This window comes from Mirounga leonina, unplaced genomic scaffold (genome assembly GCF_011800145.1).
Source record: "Mirounga leonina isolate KUSES-001 unplaced genomic scaffold, KU_Mleo_1.0 Mir_166, whole genome shotgun sequence".
Taxonomy (NCBI): Eukaryota; Metazoa; Chordata; class Mammalia; order Carnivora; family Phocidae; genus Mirounga; species Mirounga leonina.
This window is the reverse complement of record NW_023270418.1, coordinates 565,314-584,744: the sequence shown is the minus strand read 5'-3', so window position 1 is coordinate 584,744 and position 19,431 is coordinate 565,314. Positions and strand designations below refer to the sequence as shown.

The 19,431-nt window shown below is 46.9% G+C and overlaps 1 protein-coding gene across 2 annotated transcripts; it reads left to right on the top strand.

The window, feature by feature from the left end:
* Positions 1-591: 591 nt before the first annotated feature.
* CSRP3 (cysteine and glycine rich protein 3) lies at positions 592-19,431 on the top strand. Of its 2 annotated transcripts, none has more exons than XM_035012440.1 (6): positions 592-715; positions 9,319-9,458; positions 14,245-14,413; positions 16,142-16,288; positions 17,443-17,536; positions 19,112-19,361. In XM_035012440.1, the coding sequence occupies exons 2-5, from the start codon at positions 9,347-9,349 to the stop codon at positions 17,489-17,491; spliced, it is 477 nt and encodes a 158-aa protein (XP_034868331.1). In that variant the 5' UTR covers positions 592-715; positions 9,319-9,346; the 3' UTR covers positions 17,492-17,536; positions 19,112-19,361. The 2 variants fall into 2 exon arrangements, with proteins under 2 accessions (XP_034868331.1, XP_034868330.1); XM_035012439.1 differs by having other exon boundaries at positions 596-715; positions 16,142-16,274; positions 19,112-19,431.

Sequence of the window (19,431 nt, the reverse complement as noted above, 5' to 3'; positions counted from 1 at the left end):
CTCTCCCACTCTCCCTGCTTGTGTTCCCTCTCTCGCTATCTCTCTCTCTGTCAAATAAATAAATAAAATCTTTAAAAAAAAAAAAAAACTTTTGAGAGAAAACTTCTCTTTGTAGGATAGCGGACCATGGAGTGCCAGGACCCTGATGATTAGCTGACCTTTTTTCCTCCAAGCTTCTTTGAAGAGATTATCTAAGTATCATTTCAGACACCCATCACTCTTATTTTTAGCTCTGAGTTCTCTTCACGAGTGTCGTGACCTGTGTCTCAGAGTTCCAGAGGGCTCCCAGATATGGTTCATGATTCATTTGCAGGTACCTTGCATTGTTTTCCAGGAAGGTCAGGGGAGTAGGAGCCTGGAAAAATGATTTTCGATATAAAATCCTTCTTTGCTGTTCCGACCACTTGATCAGAAATTTACACTCCACAAATTGATCCCTTAGTGCCATAGGCAATTGGCAATTAAAACAGAACCCAAGCAATATTGTTCTCTAAGGGCCTCACAGCTGGCGTGGGGGGAACAAAACTCAGGGCTTTGGTCACAGGCTATTTTCAGCCTCTGATAGCAGTTGTGTTACTCATGTCTCATTCACCCTCTCCCCTCGGCCTCCCTCCCACCCTTCCCTCCACAGGCCAATGCTGGGAACGGCCTCCATGTATTTAAAGAGGACGAGAGCCCCCATAATCAGTTGAGCCGACAGAGACCACACAGGCAGGTATGTGGAGCAAAGCAGACATTTGGGCTGGGGGTGGGCTGGCTTGGTGGCTGGTTGGGACTTGGAAGGGTCCCCTAGAGTAAGGCTGTGTTTCACGTCCCAGGGGCCAGCGTCCAGTCTGGTTCTGTGTGAGGAGGCTCAAGCTGTGCTCAATTCTGGTGTGGACTTAGCAGTTGTTAAAAAAGAAACAAAACAAAACTCCTAAAAGGGGGATTTAGCATTTGGGGGCTCAAGGGAACCTTCCAGAGAAATGAATAAGGGATAATGTTTGGCCTAAGACTATTTCCATGTTGGAATGTTTCCCAGTGTCTTAGTCAAAAGACACGATACCAGTTCTAGAATTATCACATAATGACTGGACGTGGAGCTCAGGAAAACTTGCGGCCCTCAGGTCTGCTCCGTGAGGCTCAGTATGGAAGCAGTGATATTTTTCTAAAGTTACAAAGTGGTTGTTTTAGATACAATACAGCGGAAGCCATCTTTCCAATGCTCAAAATACAAGGCATTGTGCTATTCAGAAGGTGTGGGCGAATAACAGATTTCTATAGTTCACCATACCCTGCCTTGCACATGGGAAATACTCAATGAAATTTGCTGGTTTAAAATAGATTTTATATTTCAAGGATGCTCAGCAACAGGCTTGCTTCTAACAATTTAAAATTAATCAAAACCCATAAAAGGACCCCAAAAAGACACTGCTAGACTGAAAAATCCATTAAAAGGTCTATTTAATCGGAGGAGAATTCCCTGCGGAGGGGGAGGGGTGATTCCCAGTGTTTCCTCCAGGTTTCAGTTAAGCATTTGAATGACAGGCATGAGTGTGACGAAGAATGAGAAGTGGTTTTAAGCAGTGGTCTAAGTGAAGATGCTGCCCAAAGATCAGAGCTGCCACCTCTAATTTCTGTTCCCATCTCTGAGCTGGGCCAGTGACATCCCCAAGGAGGAGGAGTTGGGTGACAGGTCTGAGGAACTTTGCCTCTCTGCAGTACGATTCAGTGCAGTTGAATGAGCTTGTGTTGACCATCTTCTGTGTTGGGGCTGGGCTGGGGGGGGGTGCGGTGCAGAGAGGCAGCGCTAAGGCAGGGAAGGGTGGGAAAACAGGAGAGGCTGTGTCCTCGGTTTACTTTTGGTACCGAAATCTCAATGCTGGGTACCTCCAACTCATCACAAACTACATAAAACTGCTGTATGACCCAGAAAATGTAAGGGATTCTTCTGACCTGGCTTTGGTTCCATTCTGAACAAGTTGGTCATTAAAATGAGCCCGACTATTGGCAGGGAGGGCAGTTTACCCCCAGGGCCTGGTGCTCCCTCTGGCCAGGCAGATAGGTGCTCGGCAGCCCAGGCACACAGGCCATCCATTAGAGATAGGGGAGGGAGGCCAGGGGGCAGGGGAAGGAGACAGACAGACAGAGATACAGAGACAGAGACAGAAAGAGAAGGAAAGTGTGAGCATGATCACTCAGCAGGCAAATAGCCGTAATCCTCCTGAAAGAGGTGGAAACAAAATCTTGGAAGAACACAGACTCAGAAATCCTGGGAATCTGAAGAAGGAAATAGAAGAAAATAGCCTCTGTCTTTGAGATGGTTCAAAACCCAGCTCTGGATATCACTTAACTTCTCTGAGTTTCCATTTTCTGCACAATCAAATTAAACTAAGGCCACCTATCCCAAAGGGATTTGTTAGCATCCGAGGAGATAAAGTATAGGAAGTACTTTGTAAAGCCACAAAGAACCATACAAATAAGTGGGGCCTTTGAGAAAAGGCCCAGGGCCAAGCCCGGTGGGCCACAGGCGGATTTCCTGCTAAGCACAAGTGTAATGAAGAAAGTCCAGAGGTCAGAGTGGATAACAAGGTGCCCAGGAGTTAGAAGATGGTTAATTTGCTTTACAAGAGGAAGGACACAGACAGGGAATATAACACACAGGAAACACAACTCCCGCGGCCGGCAGACTGCCAGGTATAAGCCCGCTGCTCAGATGTCTGGGCATACTGTAGCCAGGGCTGGGCTTCAGGGCCAGAGACAAGTGTGACGGCTTCGAGTGTGAAAAGCTGCAGTTACTCGTCGCAGTGAAGAAAAGCAGGAGGGGAGGCAGCGATGGTCATGAGGACCACGGGGCACGGGAGCCTTTTCTGAGCCTCAGTGTGGACCTCATTGTGGGAAAGGATTGAGCACGATTTGTGGGCTGTTTACTGCCCTGTGCAGGCATGGAACAATATTCGCTTATTTGACTGTCACAGAAAGTCCCGTGAGTGGTCATTCTTCTGAGGAAGAAACGAAAAGAAAGGAAAGGAATTACTCAGGGTCACTTGGCCAGAAAGTGGGAGAGCCAGGATCTAAACCAGGGCGCAACGTGCTCTTTAAAAACACGTGGTAAAAAAAAACAAAAAACAAACAAACAAAAAAACACGTGGTAAGGGCCAAAATAGAACAGAGTGAGTTTCTGAAAGTAAAATCCGGCCACACATCAGAGATAATTTCAGGAAGGGTGCAATGGAACCCGCGTGTCACAGCTGTGGGTTTGGTGGGCAGGTGTGTCTACCCAGAGTTTTAAGGGGACGAGTGCCAACACTCGGGCTTATTTCTGTGCTGGGAATAAGCAACCTTGGCTTCCCAGGCCTTGCGGAGGGGCCTCTGGATAGGGGACTTCATTCATCTGTTCAGGAACATAGGACGAAGCCACTGACCTTGAGTATCCCACACAGGGAAGCTGAAGGGCATGGTCTCCCCGGGGCCATGAGGACTCTGCTCGGGCTGGCTGCTTCCCTTCCACGTCCCCATCACCAGCCAGGTCAGCTGGTGTCAGGCACCAGGGCTGCCAAGTGGAGGAAGCAGCTGTCCTGTGGCTCAGGCTTAGGACTTTGCCTGACTTGCCATCTCTGGCTCCAGGCACCCTGATCCCCACCCCCTGAGGGAGCTCTCTCCTTGGCCTGGCTGCATCTGCACCTTGGGGCAGCACGTTCCAAAGGCCGAGAAACAGAGCTGGTTCACAGTCTGAGCCACGAGGGCCACGGAGAAGAGGCCAGGAAAGATATGCTTGTTTTAAGAAATTGGATTTAAAAGATGATAAAATAATAATCATCATCATAATAGTAATAAGGAAAGCAACAAAATTATTAGACACCTGCCATGTATTACACATTTGTATATTTAGTGCCTTAGCTATTATGATGATCTTATCTAACCTGGAAACAACCTTTGACGACAAGCCTTCTCATCTGTCTTTACATGCATGAGGACAGGACACTGGGCTCAGAGATTTTGAGCATTTTGCCCAAGGTCCAGCAGAGAGCACTTTTTTGAGCCCTGGCTTGGTTCTCTCCAAAGCCCATGATGCTCCACTCTGCTCTATCGTCTCTTCTCCCGGGATGAAGAGAGTAAAGAAGAGACAGTGTTTGAGAGGGGACTGTCACTGGGCAGCAAGGTGAGGCTCTAGTCACTGTTCAGATCCCGACATCTGTCTCAGGGCTTGAAGGATCCTTGAAGGGGCTTCACAACATTGCAGTCACATGGGCAACCATTCCCAGCTGAGCTAAAGTCAAGGTGAAAGGGAACTCTCCAGCCTCAACGGAGCGCTCTCCGTGTCTGAAGAGCAATGACTCTTAGGGAGGCTTTCATTTTACTGAATGAAAGTCAGGTTCCTGGATACTCCCACCCATGAGTACTCTGTCCCATGGAGAGACAATGGGGCCAATCAGAGCCCAGTGCCCATTAACTGGGAAGTTTGGTTAATGGAGGTGCTGACCCTAGCCCCTCTCCAGCGTATTGTAAGCAAAGACATGGGATATAGAACGAGCTTCACTCGGGTCTGGATTGCAGCTCTGCGGCTTACGAGGCTGTGTGATCTCAGACAAGTCACTCAAGTTCCCTGAGTCTCAGTTTTCTCATCTGCAAAATGGAGATGACTAATTTTGCTCTGTGGGGCTGTTGTATTAAAGATAGTACATACAAAGCAACCAACACATGGTAAACAATAAATAGTAGCTAATGTTAATATAAGAACACAGCTTTGGAGTCAGAGACCTAAATTCTAATCTAGCCATGTGACCATGGGCAACATAATTTCCCTAGGACTCCATTTTCCCAAAAGTTACAAAAGGCAACTTTTGTAAGAGTGCCTACCTTGAAGGTCTGTGAAGACAGAATGAGATAAACCACAGTGCCTGGCCCAAGGGACCCCCACACACTTCGGCTTCAATAATAACATTATTAGATTGGTAATGACTATCCCTTACATTCCAGATATAAGCTCCTATGATACAAAATCTTGGCCTCAGCCAGTGTAGACAATTTAATTCGCTGTGCAGAATCAGGCATCTAAAAGAATGACCACATGAACCAACACTGAGCTGAAAATGGCATCGTCACTAATAGTCTCTGCTCAAAGTCATGGCCTAAGGCTCCCTCCCACATTCTTTAATGGACCCCTACAAAGAAGAAACTGAGTCACTCAGTGCCCATTTTATCTCCCCCACCCACTTCTGCCCTAAGGGATCACCTTTCAGCTCCCTCATTGATAAGCAAAAGACAAACAGTGAGTGCTGCAGTAGGAAGACGGAGCCAAGATGCACGGCACGGTTATCTTTTAAAAGTTCAGACTGAGAATGTGACAGTTCAGAGTTATTGCAGATCTGATTAGCTCACATTTTAGAATACTCGATGGTTTACAAAGTGATTTGATGTACTTGAACTGTTTCAATCCTCCCAGCAATATAAAACAGATGAGACTCTTATGCCCATTTTAGAGAAAGGTTCCTCAAGTTCAGAGAGTTTCGCTGATTTCCCCAGATCACACAGCTTTGAGGAGGCGAGACGGAACTAGAACTTTGGCCTCCTGCATCTGATCCAGCACTTTTCCTAGTGCCCACTATGGCACATGCCCAGTATAACTGTTCCCACAGTATTATTCATGAAGAAACTGACACAGGTAGTCTCTCACTGGGATCTGGGTATCCAAAAGTCTGGAACCCACCCTCTTCCTAGCTGACGTAGTGAAGCTTGCAATCAATCTCATCGTCAGGAACCCCAGACTGTCCCCCATTTCAATCCTGACCCTCGACTTCATCAGTGACAACGCAGCCATCTCCAGGACCGGCCCCAGGGAGTAATGCCAGGTGATGTGATGGAGATGTGACCCAGGTGGCAGATGGGGCTGAGTAACGTGCAAGCCTATATTTGGCATCCTACCTTCAGTGACCCTTGTCTGTGCCAGGCAACACCGATAAACAAATGACCCATCCCTTGGTATCTTGCCAGTATAGACTCACATTCTGGGCCTGGCTAGTGGAGTGTTGAGACACAGGAATTCCAAAGCAATGTGGGAGGCTAAAAAGGTTATGTATGTGAGCCAGGACTTAAATGGGCTTTCAAATCACAGTGACTCAATTAGCAGATTGGTGCTATTTGAATAACCTGAAGTAAAGGCGGTAATGATGCCTTGTCTTTGACTAGCTCCTCGATACTACTTTCAATTCCATCATATTTCACCCAAGTTTGAGGTCACAAGGTCAAAATTAGAAGCCATGTCTTCCAATTCAGGATGCTTTACAACACGCTCTGCCTTTTGGCCTTTGAGCAGAAGAAGAAATCAGAGATGTCATCTGTGTTTAGCCTCCGTAGCTACATTTCCAACTTTAAAAATGGAACTCAGCACCTGTTTAATAAAATGCTTACAGATTTCTATTCTGGGTTTCAAGTCCTAATATATGTATGTCAGATATTTTATGATCATTTAAAAAATAACCTGTGCTAGGATCCATTACCTTGTGAAGAAGGTATTATCTGTAATCTTTCTTATCCTCACTTTGAAAAGTATCATGTGTAGGCAATTGCTGAATGCACATGCACACATCCTCCCAAGGGCCATCTCTGGCTACCATTAACTTGCAGGACATGCCAATGAGATTTCCACACTTGCAGGACATGCCAATGAGATTTCCACCAAAGATGTGAGGTAAGAAATTTGACCTAAGCTTGTTTTCATTGAAATTTTCCATCTCATTAATTTCACAAGTGTCACTGTCTCATTCCCGGATATATATTACATTTCTCTTCTATTTTATATTATGTTACAATCCAGGATCAAAGTGAACATGAACAAAATTATGTGATTCTACTCTTTTCCAAAGAATGTATCATCTTTAATCAGAGAAGGGTGAATCTTAGTAAAAGAAATTAGCTAAGAAAATACTCCCAAATGTTTACTTCTTTTGCCTGACCTGGTTTGTAAATAAGTTCAATCTTGAAGATCTATTCCAACCATAGAGACCTAAAATTTTTTTTTTTAAGATTTAAAAAAAAAAAAAAAGATTTTATTTATTTATTTGCCAGAGAGAGAGAGAGGGAGAGTACAAGCAGGGGAAGTGGCAGGCAGAGGTAGAAGCAGGCTCCCCGCCAAGCAAGGAGCCCAATGCGGGACTCGATCCCAGGACCCTGAGATCATGACCTGAGCCAAAGGCAGACGCTTAACCATCTGAGCCACTCAGGCGCCCCGAGACTTAAAAGTTTTAATGGAGTCAAAAATAAATAATTTGGGCTCTTTTAGGAGGTTTTAAGATATGCCTTTCTGTGTGCTCTTTTCTCTGCCTGAAATGTCCTTCCTCCTTTTCTCTATCTGGTAAACTCCTATTCACCATGCAAAACCTCATTTGGATGTGACAACTGTGATCCTCTAACAACTCACTGCTTTCATCCCCAGTCTAAACATGGGTAGCCATATTCTCCTTTGAGTTTGCATGATACTCTCATAAGGTTCTTTTTTGGTACAGAGTATTCTGGTTCCTGCCTCTTCCTCTAGAATGTGGACTTCTCATTCTAGGTGACACAAATTACTTATTTTTATAAGTTTTCTTCCCCTTGATCCGTACCAAGTACCCAGTACAGAACTTGACACATGATCGGTAGGTAGTAAATGCATGGTAAATGAATGCATGTAGACTTGATACCAAGCCTTTTCATTTCAAAATCCATTATTCTTTCCTCTAGACTAAACAACCTGAACTACAGAAATAGATGCACTAAATGTTTCCTTTAAAAAAAAAGTTTAAAGTGTATTTTCTGAAATTTTACTGAATAAAAAGAAGAGCCAGCTTCTACAAGAGGAAGCGGATAGGATGTTCCTGGCTAATCTCACACTGTTTTTGTAAGTGGGAAAGCTCCTTACAGGGACATTTAGGTAGGGATGTTCCCTTCGGTCCTGGTATCAGATTCAGTGGTCTGTTTGTTATTTACCTTCTGTTTCTTAGCAAAACCTGTTTTTGTTATGAGGCTGGAAGGCACAGTCCAGACCAGTTGACATAGGAGGGCTTAGTGTTAATCGCCAACTATTATAAGAAGGTGACTGGCTTCCCAGAAGGGAAAGAGAAGGTCAGAAGCAGCCACTTGGAAGGGCCTGATAGTGCTCGGTGTCAATGACAAGATGACATACCAGGCTTCTCAGAAACCAAAGGATCTCAGAGAAAATTCAGACCCCTGGAGCTGGCAGGATTTCAGAAATGTCACTGAGTATGGATGCCTGATTTTAGTTCTGCTCTGGGAAAACTGACAACTGGATTCATACTTTGCACAGACGCAGAAAGAGAGGGAAAGTTGTTTTTGGATGCCCCTACTTGTCTGGTATCTCTCACACAAATGTTATCTTGAGGAGACAATGAGGGTCTGGGGCTGTGACTATCAGCCGCTCCTGCAGCCGAAGGTCCTAGAAGGGTATGGGAGGACACGCAGCATCATCACCTGGCTCCTGTGATCACACCTGGCACGGTGAGCTCTGCCAAGTACCTTCCTGCACATCGTGTCATTTGGTCCTCTATACACACACGGAAAAGAATGACCCTCTTCATAGTATAGGTGGGGAGACAGACGTAAGAGAAGCCACGCAGTTCACCTCTGTCCACAGCCCGCGACGGTAGCCCCAAGAGCAGAAGGCAGGTGTCCAGACTACCTGCCATTGTAGCTTATTGCTTGGGTCTGAAGGATAGGAGGATTCTATTTATCATAGATTTTTATCAGCAAGATTAGCTAAGGCTTTGCTACCCAAAGGGTGGTCCCTATGAGTAGCATCAGCACTGCCTGGAGACTGTTAGAAATGCAGAATTTCCTGCCTCACCCACATCTACCAAACCAGCATCTGCAGAGTAGCAAGATCTGATGTGATCTGAGAAGCACTGAGCTAGATAAGAAGATACGCCATTTTCATAGATCATCCCCACTTCCGATGGAATGTTTAAAACCTCAGATGCAAAAAAATATTTAATATTTGTATATAATTTCATATACACAAAATTAGCTCATCTATTCCTTCTAAGAACCCTGTGTGGTACATAAGGGCTGGCGCTACTGAAATTTGACAGAAGAGGAAACGGAGTCCTAAAGTAGTAATGTGACTTGCTCAGAGCCATCTGAGTGTCCGAGCTTTTTTAGGGATGTACACACAGTAACTATTTGCTGAACGAATGGATGAATGCATGCATGAATGAATGAAGGAAGGAATGAGCCACCAAACACACCGGGGCTGGATCCTGGTCTTGAGACCACAGTACTACCAGGCACTTGCTCCCTCCTGAGGTTACCTACATTCAGGGTATTTGCTTTATATCCTGTTAGACTTGACCTTGGTCAGAGGGTCTTCAAGATGCCAAACTGGGGCGGAGGAGCAAAATGTGGAGCCTGCGAAAAGACAGTCTACCACGCAGAAGAAATCCAGTGCAATGGAAGGAGTTTCCACAAGACCTGCTTCTACTGCAGTGAGTTTGGTGAACACCACGAGGGCCCCGCAGCATCCAGAGGGCTTTGCGAAGTTCACATGTACCCACAGATACTGTATATTGGTGGTCCTCAGGCTCTGGTCCCGGGACCAACAGCAGCAGCATCACCTGGGAACTTAATAGAAATATCACTTTGGGGGGCGCCTGGGTGGCTCTGCTGGTTAAGCGTCTGGCTCTTGATGTCAGGGTCATGAGTTCAAGCCCCACATTGGGCTTGGGGCTTGGAGCCTACTTAAAAAAAAAAAGAAGACGAAGAAAGAAAGAAATATCACTTTGGGGCCCCTCATAAAAGGATGGTGTTCTCCTGAGCACCCTCTTGCCAGTTGCTTGCCCAGCAAGGGGCCATTACCCTGCCACTCAAAGTCAGAACAAGCTGGCCTGCTGCTGCCACCACGGTGAAAACCTTGACCCAGTGGCAACATTTGCAAAGTGTGACCTGGCAGAGAAAGGAAGCCATCGCTTATCTGGAGCCAGGATGGATCTGGCTCTATGTTGTTCCCACAGGCCAGTGTTACTGAAGCCAGCTGCGACCGGTCTTTCCAAAAGAAAGAACCTGAGTCAGGTGAGGGGCAACGTATGGCAATTCTGTAATAGTCCAAAAGGGAAGAGTTTGGGGCCTGGCCACCAGTAGCCTGACAAAGGGTATCTTCACCATCACCTGCTGGACACAAATGCACAAATGTCAAAACTGGGGGGGAGTACAAACCCCGGGGTCCACCTGGAAGTCTGGCTTTGCCTGACCCATGACTTTGGACAAATCATTTCTCATCTCTAAGCACCTGCAGCAAAGCCGGGAGTAGAACCTGTACCTTAAGACCCTCGGTCCAGTCCCTTCAACATGACTTCATTCTAGAGTTTTCAGTGGCTAGTCCAGGTCCAGGAGAACAGTCTTTTTTGGCCACTTACCTTCCTTGCTTTGCTCCTGTAGGTCTGGCTTAAGGGGTAGCTTTTTTTTTTTTTTTTTCCCAAAGATTTCATTTATTTATTTGACAGAGAGAGACACAGCGAGAGAGGAGCACAGGCAGGGGGAGTGGAGTGGGGAGAGGCAGGCTTCCCGCCGAGTGGGGAGCCCGATGCGGGGCTTGATCCCAGAACGCTGGGATCATGACCTGAGCCGAAGGCAGGCGCTTAACGACTGAGCCACCCAGGTGCCCCAAGGGGTAGCTTTGCTGGACATTTGGCAGGCCTCCTCCCCACATGGTCCCCCACACCACTGCCATGATTTAGCCCAGTGGCCGCAAGGCATCACACTGCCCCCAACTGTTTCACACAGAACTTCAAGGATTGGGCTCCATCTGTTAAAGCATGGAGGTACTTTGTCCTGAAGCTGCCAGAAATAATAATGTTTTACCTGCTGCAGGAGTTTCCATGATCTCTTAGCTTCCGCAGCAAACAGAATTCTTATGGAAGAGCAGCTCTGAGTGACTCGGTTGGCGGATTTACTAAAGCTTTGGGTTCCAATGATGGGTAATTTTTTTGAGGTGGGAAGGGGCAGAGGGAGAGGGAGAGAGCGAATCTTAAGCAGGCTCCACGCCCAGCATGGCGGATCCTGATGCGGGGCTCAATCCCACAACCCTGAGATCATGACCGGAGCCGAAATCGAGTTGGACGCTTAACCGACTGAACCACCCAGGCACCTCAATGGGTAATTATTTTTAAGTCATCATACACATCCATCAGATTCAACATTATTACCCAGAAGTCACTGCTCAAGAGTCCCTTCTATAACGTTCCGGCTTTTGTCCAAAAACAGCTAGTGCTCTTTAAAACGAGTAGGCGCAAGGAGTAATGGAAAGACCACTGGAATTAGAGTACAAATGACTAGGGCTTGAGTCTGGGCTGTGCCATGTAATAACTGCGTGATCTTGGGCAAGTGATTTCACCACTGTGAGCCTCAATTTCCCCATCTATAAAATGGAGATGACGGTATCCACCACACAGGTTGTCACAAGATGAAAACTGGGGTTCTCGATCAGGCCTCTATTCTCCTCTGGTCAACTTTAATACCTGAGTGAGAACAGGATGTGTAGGGAAGTTTTCCATGGTCAGGGGTGTCTTGTTTTCCTCAGGTAGCAGGAAGACCCCCTGTTCAATGGAGCCATGGTAGAAGGGATGTGAGTATTTACTGGTACATCCCTTTTAATCCTTTGATATTTTCCTTAGAACTCATGGGTGGGATGAGGCTATGAGCAGTACACATTTTTGTGGTAGTGGACAGAAGGATCCCGGAGAGGAGCATGCTTTTCTATTTTATCACCCCAGAACTTGCCTGTCTACAGGCCAACCTGCAGTTGTCATAAATAGGCTTCAGAAAAGCAGAGCCTACCTTAGCTTGTCCCCTGGCCAGTTCTCCAAACTTCTAGACAAATCTTAATCCTCCTTAACAGTGCAGTCCAAAGAAATATAATGCAAGCTACAAATATACATTTAACATTTCTAGTAGGCATATTTTTAGAAAGGTATAAAGAAGTGACATTAATTTTTAAACATTTTTTTAACCCAATATATCCAAAAATTATAATTTCCACATGTACAAGATACACATTATTCATGGGATATTTTGTATTCCTTTTTGTTTGTACTTAGTGATGGAAATCGGTGTGCATCTTGCACTGACCACACATCACGTACATGGCGGTGAATGGCTACAGGGGTGGCTGGGTATGGAAGCTGGTCAGGACCCAGGACATAGCTATAGGAAGGGCCCAGGCATGATGGGGCATACACAGTCCTGGAGGGATGGACTGGAGCAGGGGGTCAGAGGACCTGAGGCCAGTCATGGCTCTGCAACTTACTGCTGTAGAATCACGGACGAGTCACTGACCATTATTCACACGTGCATGCATGCATTCATCTACTCACTCATTCATTCATTCAACAAACGTTTACAGAGGACTAACTCTGGGCCAGGCCCCATGCTATGTACTGAGGTTATTAAAATACAAGTGTTGCCCTCAAGGAACTCACAGTCTAGAATATCAATGAATATTAGAGATGTTTTTCTGGAGACTTGTAGTGATAGTAATAAGGGTGGAGATAGGTCATATACAGACTTTTTAACACATACAATGTTGACATAATTGTTTAATGAATTTCCATTCACTTCCCCATCCACACAACCACCAACCCCTCATCCACAACCTTCTCTTCACCCACTCTCATATTCAATTACTTTATGTTTTTAAGTAAAATACCATTTGAGGAAGGCATATTACACTGCAACAACTTCATTCATGCTGGATTGCTTATAAAGGTCACTTGAACTGGTTAAAAACAAAAAAGGAGGCAAATAAATCGAATGCACATGTGTTGTTCATTCTTGGGGCCACGACCTCACTATTATAAGCAGTGAGTACCACAATAAACAACCTTTAAAAATCACTGTTACAAAGCAGTGCAGCAAGTTATTAAGTTATAGAAATCCTACATATCTTTTTTTAAGATTTTATTTATTTATTTAGAGGGAGAGAGCACGAGTGGGGGTAGGGACAGAGGCAGAGGGAGAGAGAGAATCTCAAGCAGACTCCATGGCGAGCGCCAAGCCCAATGTGGGGCTTGATCCCACGACCCTGAGATCATGATCTGAGCTGAAATCAAGAGTCAGACGCTTAACTGACAGAGCCATCCAGGCGCCCAGCTACATGTTCTTTAAAGCTGCTCAAATGTTATGCTAATAGGAACTTCTGGTTGAGATATAAATTCCCGGTGACAGCCTCCTGCTCAGGTACAAACAGGGCTGCCCCTCAAAGATGCAGACAGAAGTGGGGAGCTGGAGAGCTGAGTCCACTGCCTCAAAAAGACACTGGTAATAGGGAGATGCTGATGGTGAAGACGCAGAGGAAGAATTTGGATACAATCGTTTCCTGAATTTGTGTGAGGTTAGGAAAAGGAAACTCTCCAAATCAACATATTATTGATCTATATTATTAAATTAAATATTATAAGTAGATTTTTAATACTTTGATGTACATCCTTAAAAGTTTATTTTATTTTTTTAATTCAATTAGCCAATATATAGTACATCATTAGTTTTAGATGTCAAAAGTTTATTTTTTTCAAATTGGCAAAAAAAACCCTTTTCTATATATCTTCTTTTTGGAAAATGGAGGCTTGTCTTATACACTTTATATTATGGGGGATACTTTATATTGGGTAACCAGTGACCAGGGGGCTTAAGCCAACATAAGTCTAAGGGTCTATGAGATAGGTCTACCCCTTCACCACCTCCTGCTTCTAGAACTGGATCAAAAGTAGCCTCAGTGGTAACTGACTCCTTGCATATCATAGTGCTCTTCAAAGTAGGTAGAGAAACTGCTTGCCACTGATTCTGATATGATTAAGGAAAAATAAACTCATCCCCAGCCTCAGCGCCTTATCCTCGATCCACACCCGCACACACAAGACACACACTTTCCTGGTGTCATCTGGGCTGAGACACTCAGGGATTCAGGTTGTTTGGATTCAGGGACAATATTCTCAGCTGGTCCAAGACCACACAGTTGGTTCCGATCCTGGCCTCCCCCTCTTTCTAGCTGGGCTCCGCTGAGCACAGTCTGTCCCTTTTCTGCTTCCCAGCTTCCTCACCTGTGAAATCAGGGGTGCCATGGAGCCCACAGCTCAGAATGCTCTGGTCAGGAATCAAAGTTGTGCTCCTGGCCGGGGGCCCCTCTTGCTGGGTCTCTTGGCCCTGAGCATGGCATCAGGGCTTCAAGGAAGTGGGGGAGGAACCGTGGCCCCAGCCCCCTGACCCTCCCTTCCCCGGCAGTGGCCTGCAGGAAGGCTCTCGACAGCACCACGGTGGCAGCTCACGAGTCAGAGATCTACTGTAAGATCTGCTACGGGCGCAGGTATGGCCCCAAGGGGATCGGGTACGGACAAGGCGCCGGCTGCCTCAGCACGGACACAGGAGAACACCTGGGCCTCCAGTTCCAACAGTGAGTTACTGCCCCGCTTCTCCCAACCCGGTAGAGCCCCAGTGATCAGGACAGTTCATTCTGTTCCTATAGCAACGTTTTCTGCAAGTGGGAGAATGGACTCTATTGTTGACTTGCCAACAATAGGAATACTCAGTCTGACCAAGTTTTAACAATGTGTCATCTCTCCCAAGACTCTCTTCAAATTATCTGCCTTTCTAAAGGGCAATTACTTTTATACCATGGCTCTTGGTTTGCATGTCAAGAGAAAACCCAGAAAGTGCAGATTTTCCATTGTTTGACCTTTGCTAAAACTGCATGGAGTCTCTTTTCTTCCCCTTTGAGCGTTTCTGTGTAAATCACATAAATATGGCAGGGAAGCAATGGCCATTCGCTGTGGGCTTGTCACTAAAAGATTTCTTCCCTCGGGTTGTAAGATGACTAATGTCCACATCACAGGAAGGGTGGGTCTGCAGGGAGGGCAGTGGGCCTCAGGAGTAAACAATCAATTATGACTGTCCTCTGGGACCCCTAGCTGCCCGCTGACAACACAGTGCTGACGTCCCCCCAGCATGATGAAGGGAAGCTGGGCTACCACTCCGTACAACCTCCATCTACCAGGCTGGTCTACTGTCTCGATGATCTTGCTGACTTCCCGCCTGGAACTGAGTACAGACTGACAGCCACTTGCCCACAGTGTTGTCTGGCCAGCTGGTTTCCAGGCTCAGCTCCACAGTGGGACTAGGCAGAAAGGCCCACACGAGCCAGTGGCCCATCGAGGGTCTCCCCCAGAGGGCAGCAGTTAGACCATCTAAACTGTCATCTGGCCCCTTCCAAAGAGAGTAGCCCATGGTACAGCCTGGGAAAATGATGCAGCGATGTATGATTAGTCATTTGAATTTTTCTCATTACTCGATCCCAACTGGACACTGTTTAGTGAAGAAAGATACCGACCGCATTCTGGGCCACGCATTGCCCGAAGCCCACTCTTCTCTGTTATGGCTTCCTTGTGACGTTACACCAAGAGGAATAAGAGTCCACAGACCTGGGTTTGGTCCCACCTCCACTAGTCATGAGCTGCCTGACCTTGGGCAGGTACCCCTCAAACCCTTGCTTTCCCCCAGCTAGCCCTATCTTAGAGGTTATGATGAGATGCAAGTGGTAAACGTACAAGGAAACACCAACAGAGATGGAAACTATGGGGGGGGGGGTTCCTGTGGCTTCTATCTTAGATGTTGCTTGACATGGGAACAGGTGACCTTTTGAGGCAGGATGACAACCTGAACTGTGACAAGGACGCATCAGCGTATTGGACTGTGGTTTGTTTACTATCAATTGTCGAGATCCCATCTTGCTCTAAAGTATCTTCACGACTCACTCAGTAAAGCAGACCAGTAGGCTTCGAGATGGTACAGAAAAATCTAAACACTAGCAACAATACTAACATGACAACAACACAAGCTAATGCACATGGAACACTAGCTAAAGGCTTAACGACAGAAAGATTTAAGCCAATGAGAGCTAGGTTTGCTAGCCCTTACTCCATACCAGGAGACACTCAGACTTCTGAGGGCTTTCCTCACGTCCCCTCATCAAACCCTCTCAACGACCCTGTGAGGAAGGCAGCTCCTTTTTCCAGATGAGGAGTCTGAAGCACAGAGAAGTTAAGTAACTCACTCACGGTCACACAGCTAAGTCCTCTTTGCCAACAAGGTCTATAGGTTTCATTCATTTGTCTGTTCCCGCCAGGTCCCCAAAGCCTGCACGCTCAGCCACCACCAGCAACCCTTCCAAGTTCACCGCAAAATTTGGAGAGTCAGAGAAGTGCCCCCGATGTGGGAAGTCAGTCTATGCTGCTGAGAAGGTGATGGGAGGGGGCAAGGTAAGGATTGCCAGGTGAGCCAAATGGGACTTGCTCATCTGCACAGGATCAGTTGGGAGGAGTGAGAGAGGAGAGTAGGAACTGTGCGCAAGTGGGAGCCAGGCCCTTTATTCTCCTTTGCTCCCAGGAGCCACATTAGGAGCCACCCATCCTCACCCACTTTCCTGGGCTGTGGCTGCCACTCAGCAGAGCCCTTGGAAACTAAACCTGGTGCAATTCGATGCAACAAGCCTCAGTCCACTAGGCGGAAGGCACCCAGCCAGAAGCTCGGAGATACAAAGGTGCACAAGCCCCTTGTCCTTCAGTGTCCAAAATCCTTCCAGAAAGGTGTCAGACCTGTGAGCTCGTCACCACTGCATAACTCAATCAGCACCAATGGGTAGAGCAGACCCCTCACGGCAGCGAGAAGCATCCTTGCTCCCAAGCGTCTTGGCAGTCGGGGGAGTCATCCGATGTCTGAGACAGTCACGCACACTTGGCTCTACACCTCTGGCTTCAGGGTATTCACCAGAGGGTTTGGGCCCAACAAAGGAAAAGGAAAACCCGTTTATACTAAAGTGGAGTGGGGTGGATGGAAATAAGGGCCCTGGAGAGTGTCTGACTTCAAATATGAGGGCAGTCTCCACCATCCAACTGACTACTTGAAGATGTATGAGAACCCCTAGGCCATGCCTGGTGGACAGGTGGGGTGTGCAGAAGGAGGCCATCTTGTGACGATCCAAGCCAGGCAGCTCTCTTTCATGACATACACAGAGTTCAAGCAAAGCCGAATTACCTCGCTAATCGCCTTCTTTCTTCACTTCTTTTCTTCTTTAACTTTATATTCAGTGTAAATGAATGTATTCAGTGCCCCAAGTCCGAGTTCCTTTCTACTTTATTCCTTGATCTTCTAGAAGGGGGAAGACCTTTTCTATTTAGTCTGTTCTGAAGGAATACATAGGGTGATCACTTTGATAAATTTATTTGTAGGGGTTCTAAGAATTGCTGGCCGAATCCATAGCATCTCATTTTCTTTGAACCCCTGGAAAAATTATTCTGGGGTCGACTAGATACATGAGTGGTTAAGACAGTGGCACTCCTTTATATGCTGCTGGTGAGATTTAACACGGACACAGAATATGCTGCCCCCCACACTTACGTAGCTCTCCCGCTCTCCTGCACCCCTCAGCCTTGGCACAAGACCTGTTTTCGCTGCGCCATCTGTGGGAAGAGTCTAGAGTCCACGAACGTCACTGACAAAGATGGGGAACTTTACTGCAAAGGTGAGTGGTTTGGGGACTCTCTTGAGAGGTTTTCCCAAGAAGGATCCTTAGAGGGTAAGTTGTGGTTGCCAGGTGGCATGGCTGCTCAGCCTGAGCAGAGTTTGGGCTCTTAGGATGGGGAGCAAAACCACCAAAGGGAAAGAATTCTCCCCGCCCCCGGCCCAGCTCTGGTCCTCCATTAGAGCATGTGGCAGGGACCAGATGCTTGCAGATGCTCAGTGGTTCAAGGCAGCTGGGTGCCTAGGGGCAGAGAAAAGGAGTCCTGGAAGAGGCCACAGGACTCAATCAACAGCATCACATTCCCTTCTGAAAACCCAAATGCCCTCTGTCTACCCAAGTGGTAGTTACGGGCGACTGCGGGAGGATGAACTCTCTTTAGTTCATTAGATTAAATAATAGTTCATTAGTTTAGAGAGTCTGACCTCTCTTTAATTAATCAAGACATATCTAGATCCTTCCCTCCCTCCCTCCCTCCCTCCTGCTCTTGCTCTCTCCCTCCTTCCTTCCTGACGTTTCTGTTTCTAATGTTGCATATCACTTAGTGATCGCAGGGACAGAACTGAGAAACAGGTTTTCCTTCTGGTTCTCACAGCTCTAGCCCCAGATGCCTCCACGGTCCCTTTGTCTTGTGGAGAGGTAGGAAAGGTTAGCTCTCTTCTGATGCTACAAAAAGGAAGGGATGCATTCGGGCCAAGGCAATGTGACCTCAACCTCAGAGCCTCTCCGGGGCCTATTGTTTCTCAGTGGGGCCTGCCCACCCTTGCAAGTAATGATGGTATCCCTAGGTCTCCAACTATGTGTGTTGGAATGGAGTGAGAGGAGCAATGGGAGAGGGGCAGAGGCAGGCCATTCCTAATCAAGACTGGAGGATGCCAAAGCTTTGCCCACAGGGAGACAGAATGCGAAGGAATGCACTATCCCACGGGAGATGCCTTTTCCTGACAGCGGAGGACACAGAGGGTCCTCAGCATTTACAGGACAAAAACCCTAAAATGTTGCTGCAGCCAGCGGAGAGATCAACCCGTAGACAAATAATTGCATTGCCAAGGGAAGAAAGCTCCGGTAGTAATACAATGCAGTAGCATACAAAGAGGCAAGTGAGCAGTTTGGGGTGTTAGGGAAGGCTTCTTAGAAGACAAGACTCCTCTGGTCTTAAGGGTGAATGTGGACTTTGGTGGGGGACAGCCGAGGAACGGGGAGCAGTGCGTGCAACGGCACCCCAGCCAGGGCACCGTGGTTCATTCCAGGGACCGCGGGTGGTTCTGTGTGCCTGGGGTGGCGGGAAGGAGGCACTGGCAAGAGGGGACGAGGCTGGGCAGGCAAGCAGGGGCCATTTTATCTTGACTCAAATGACAAAATGCCTGTGAACACTTAGTCCTAAGTGCCCGTAAGTATGAACAATTTTTATCAGCAGATCGAAAGTCAATGTAGTTCAATATACTTCAAAGTTAACTTACGAACACAGGTATGACAAGGATGCCTCTCACAGGTGAAAGGACTGTCAAGACCCCAGGAAGCGCAACTGAGGTCTAACCAACCCATTCTCTCTCCCTTTTACCCCCTTCTCGTTCACAGTTTGCTATGCCAAAAATTTCGGCCCTACAGGTATTGGGTTTGGAGGCCTAACACAACAAGTGGAGAAGAAAGAGTGAAAGGTGTGCCAAACTTCATCGGCCTCGAGCATTTGCCATGTTCTCCTACAGGACGGATAGCCTTGCCTGATCATCCTCTCGTGGAGGGTCGGCCAGTATTTCTCTTCAGAACTGATCACAGTCTTGACCCAAAGTTAGAAAACACTTTTGGAAGAAAAGTATTAAAAGTTTAAGCTGTAACAAATGTTTTATTATTTCTGATACCTGGGGTGGGAGAGGCAATAAATAAATGTTTTAGTGGCA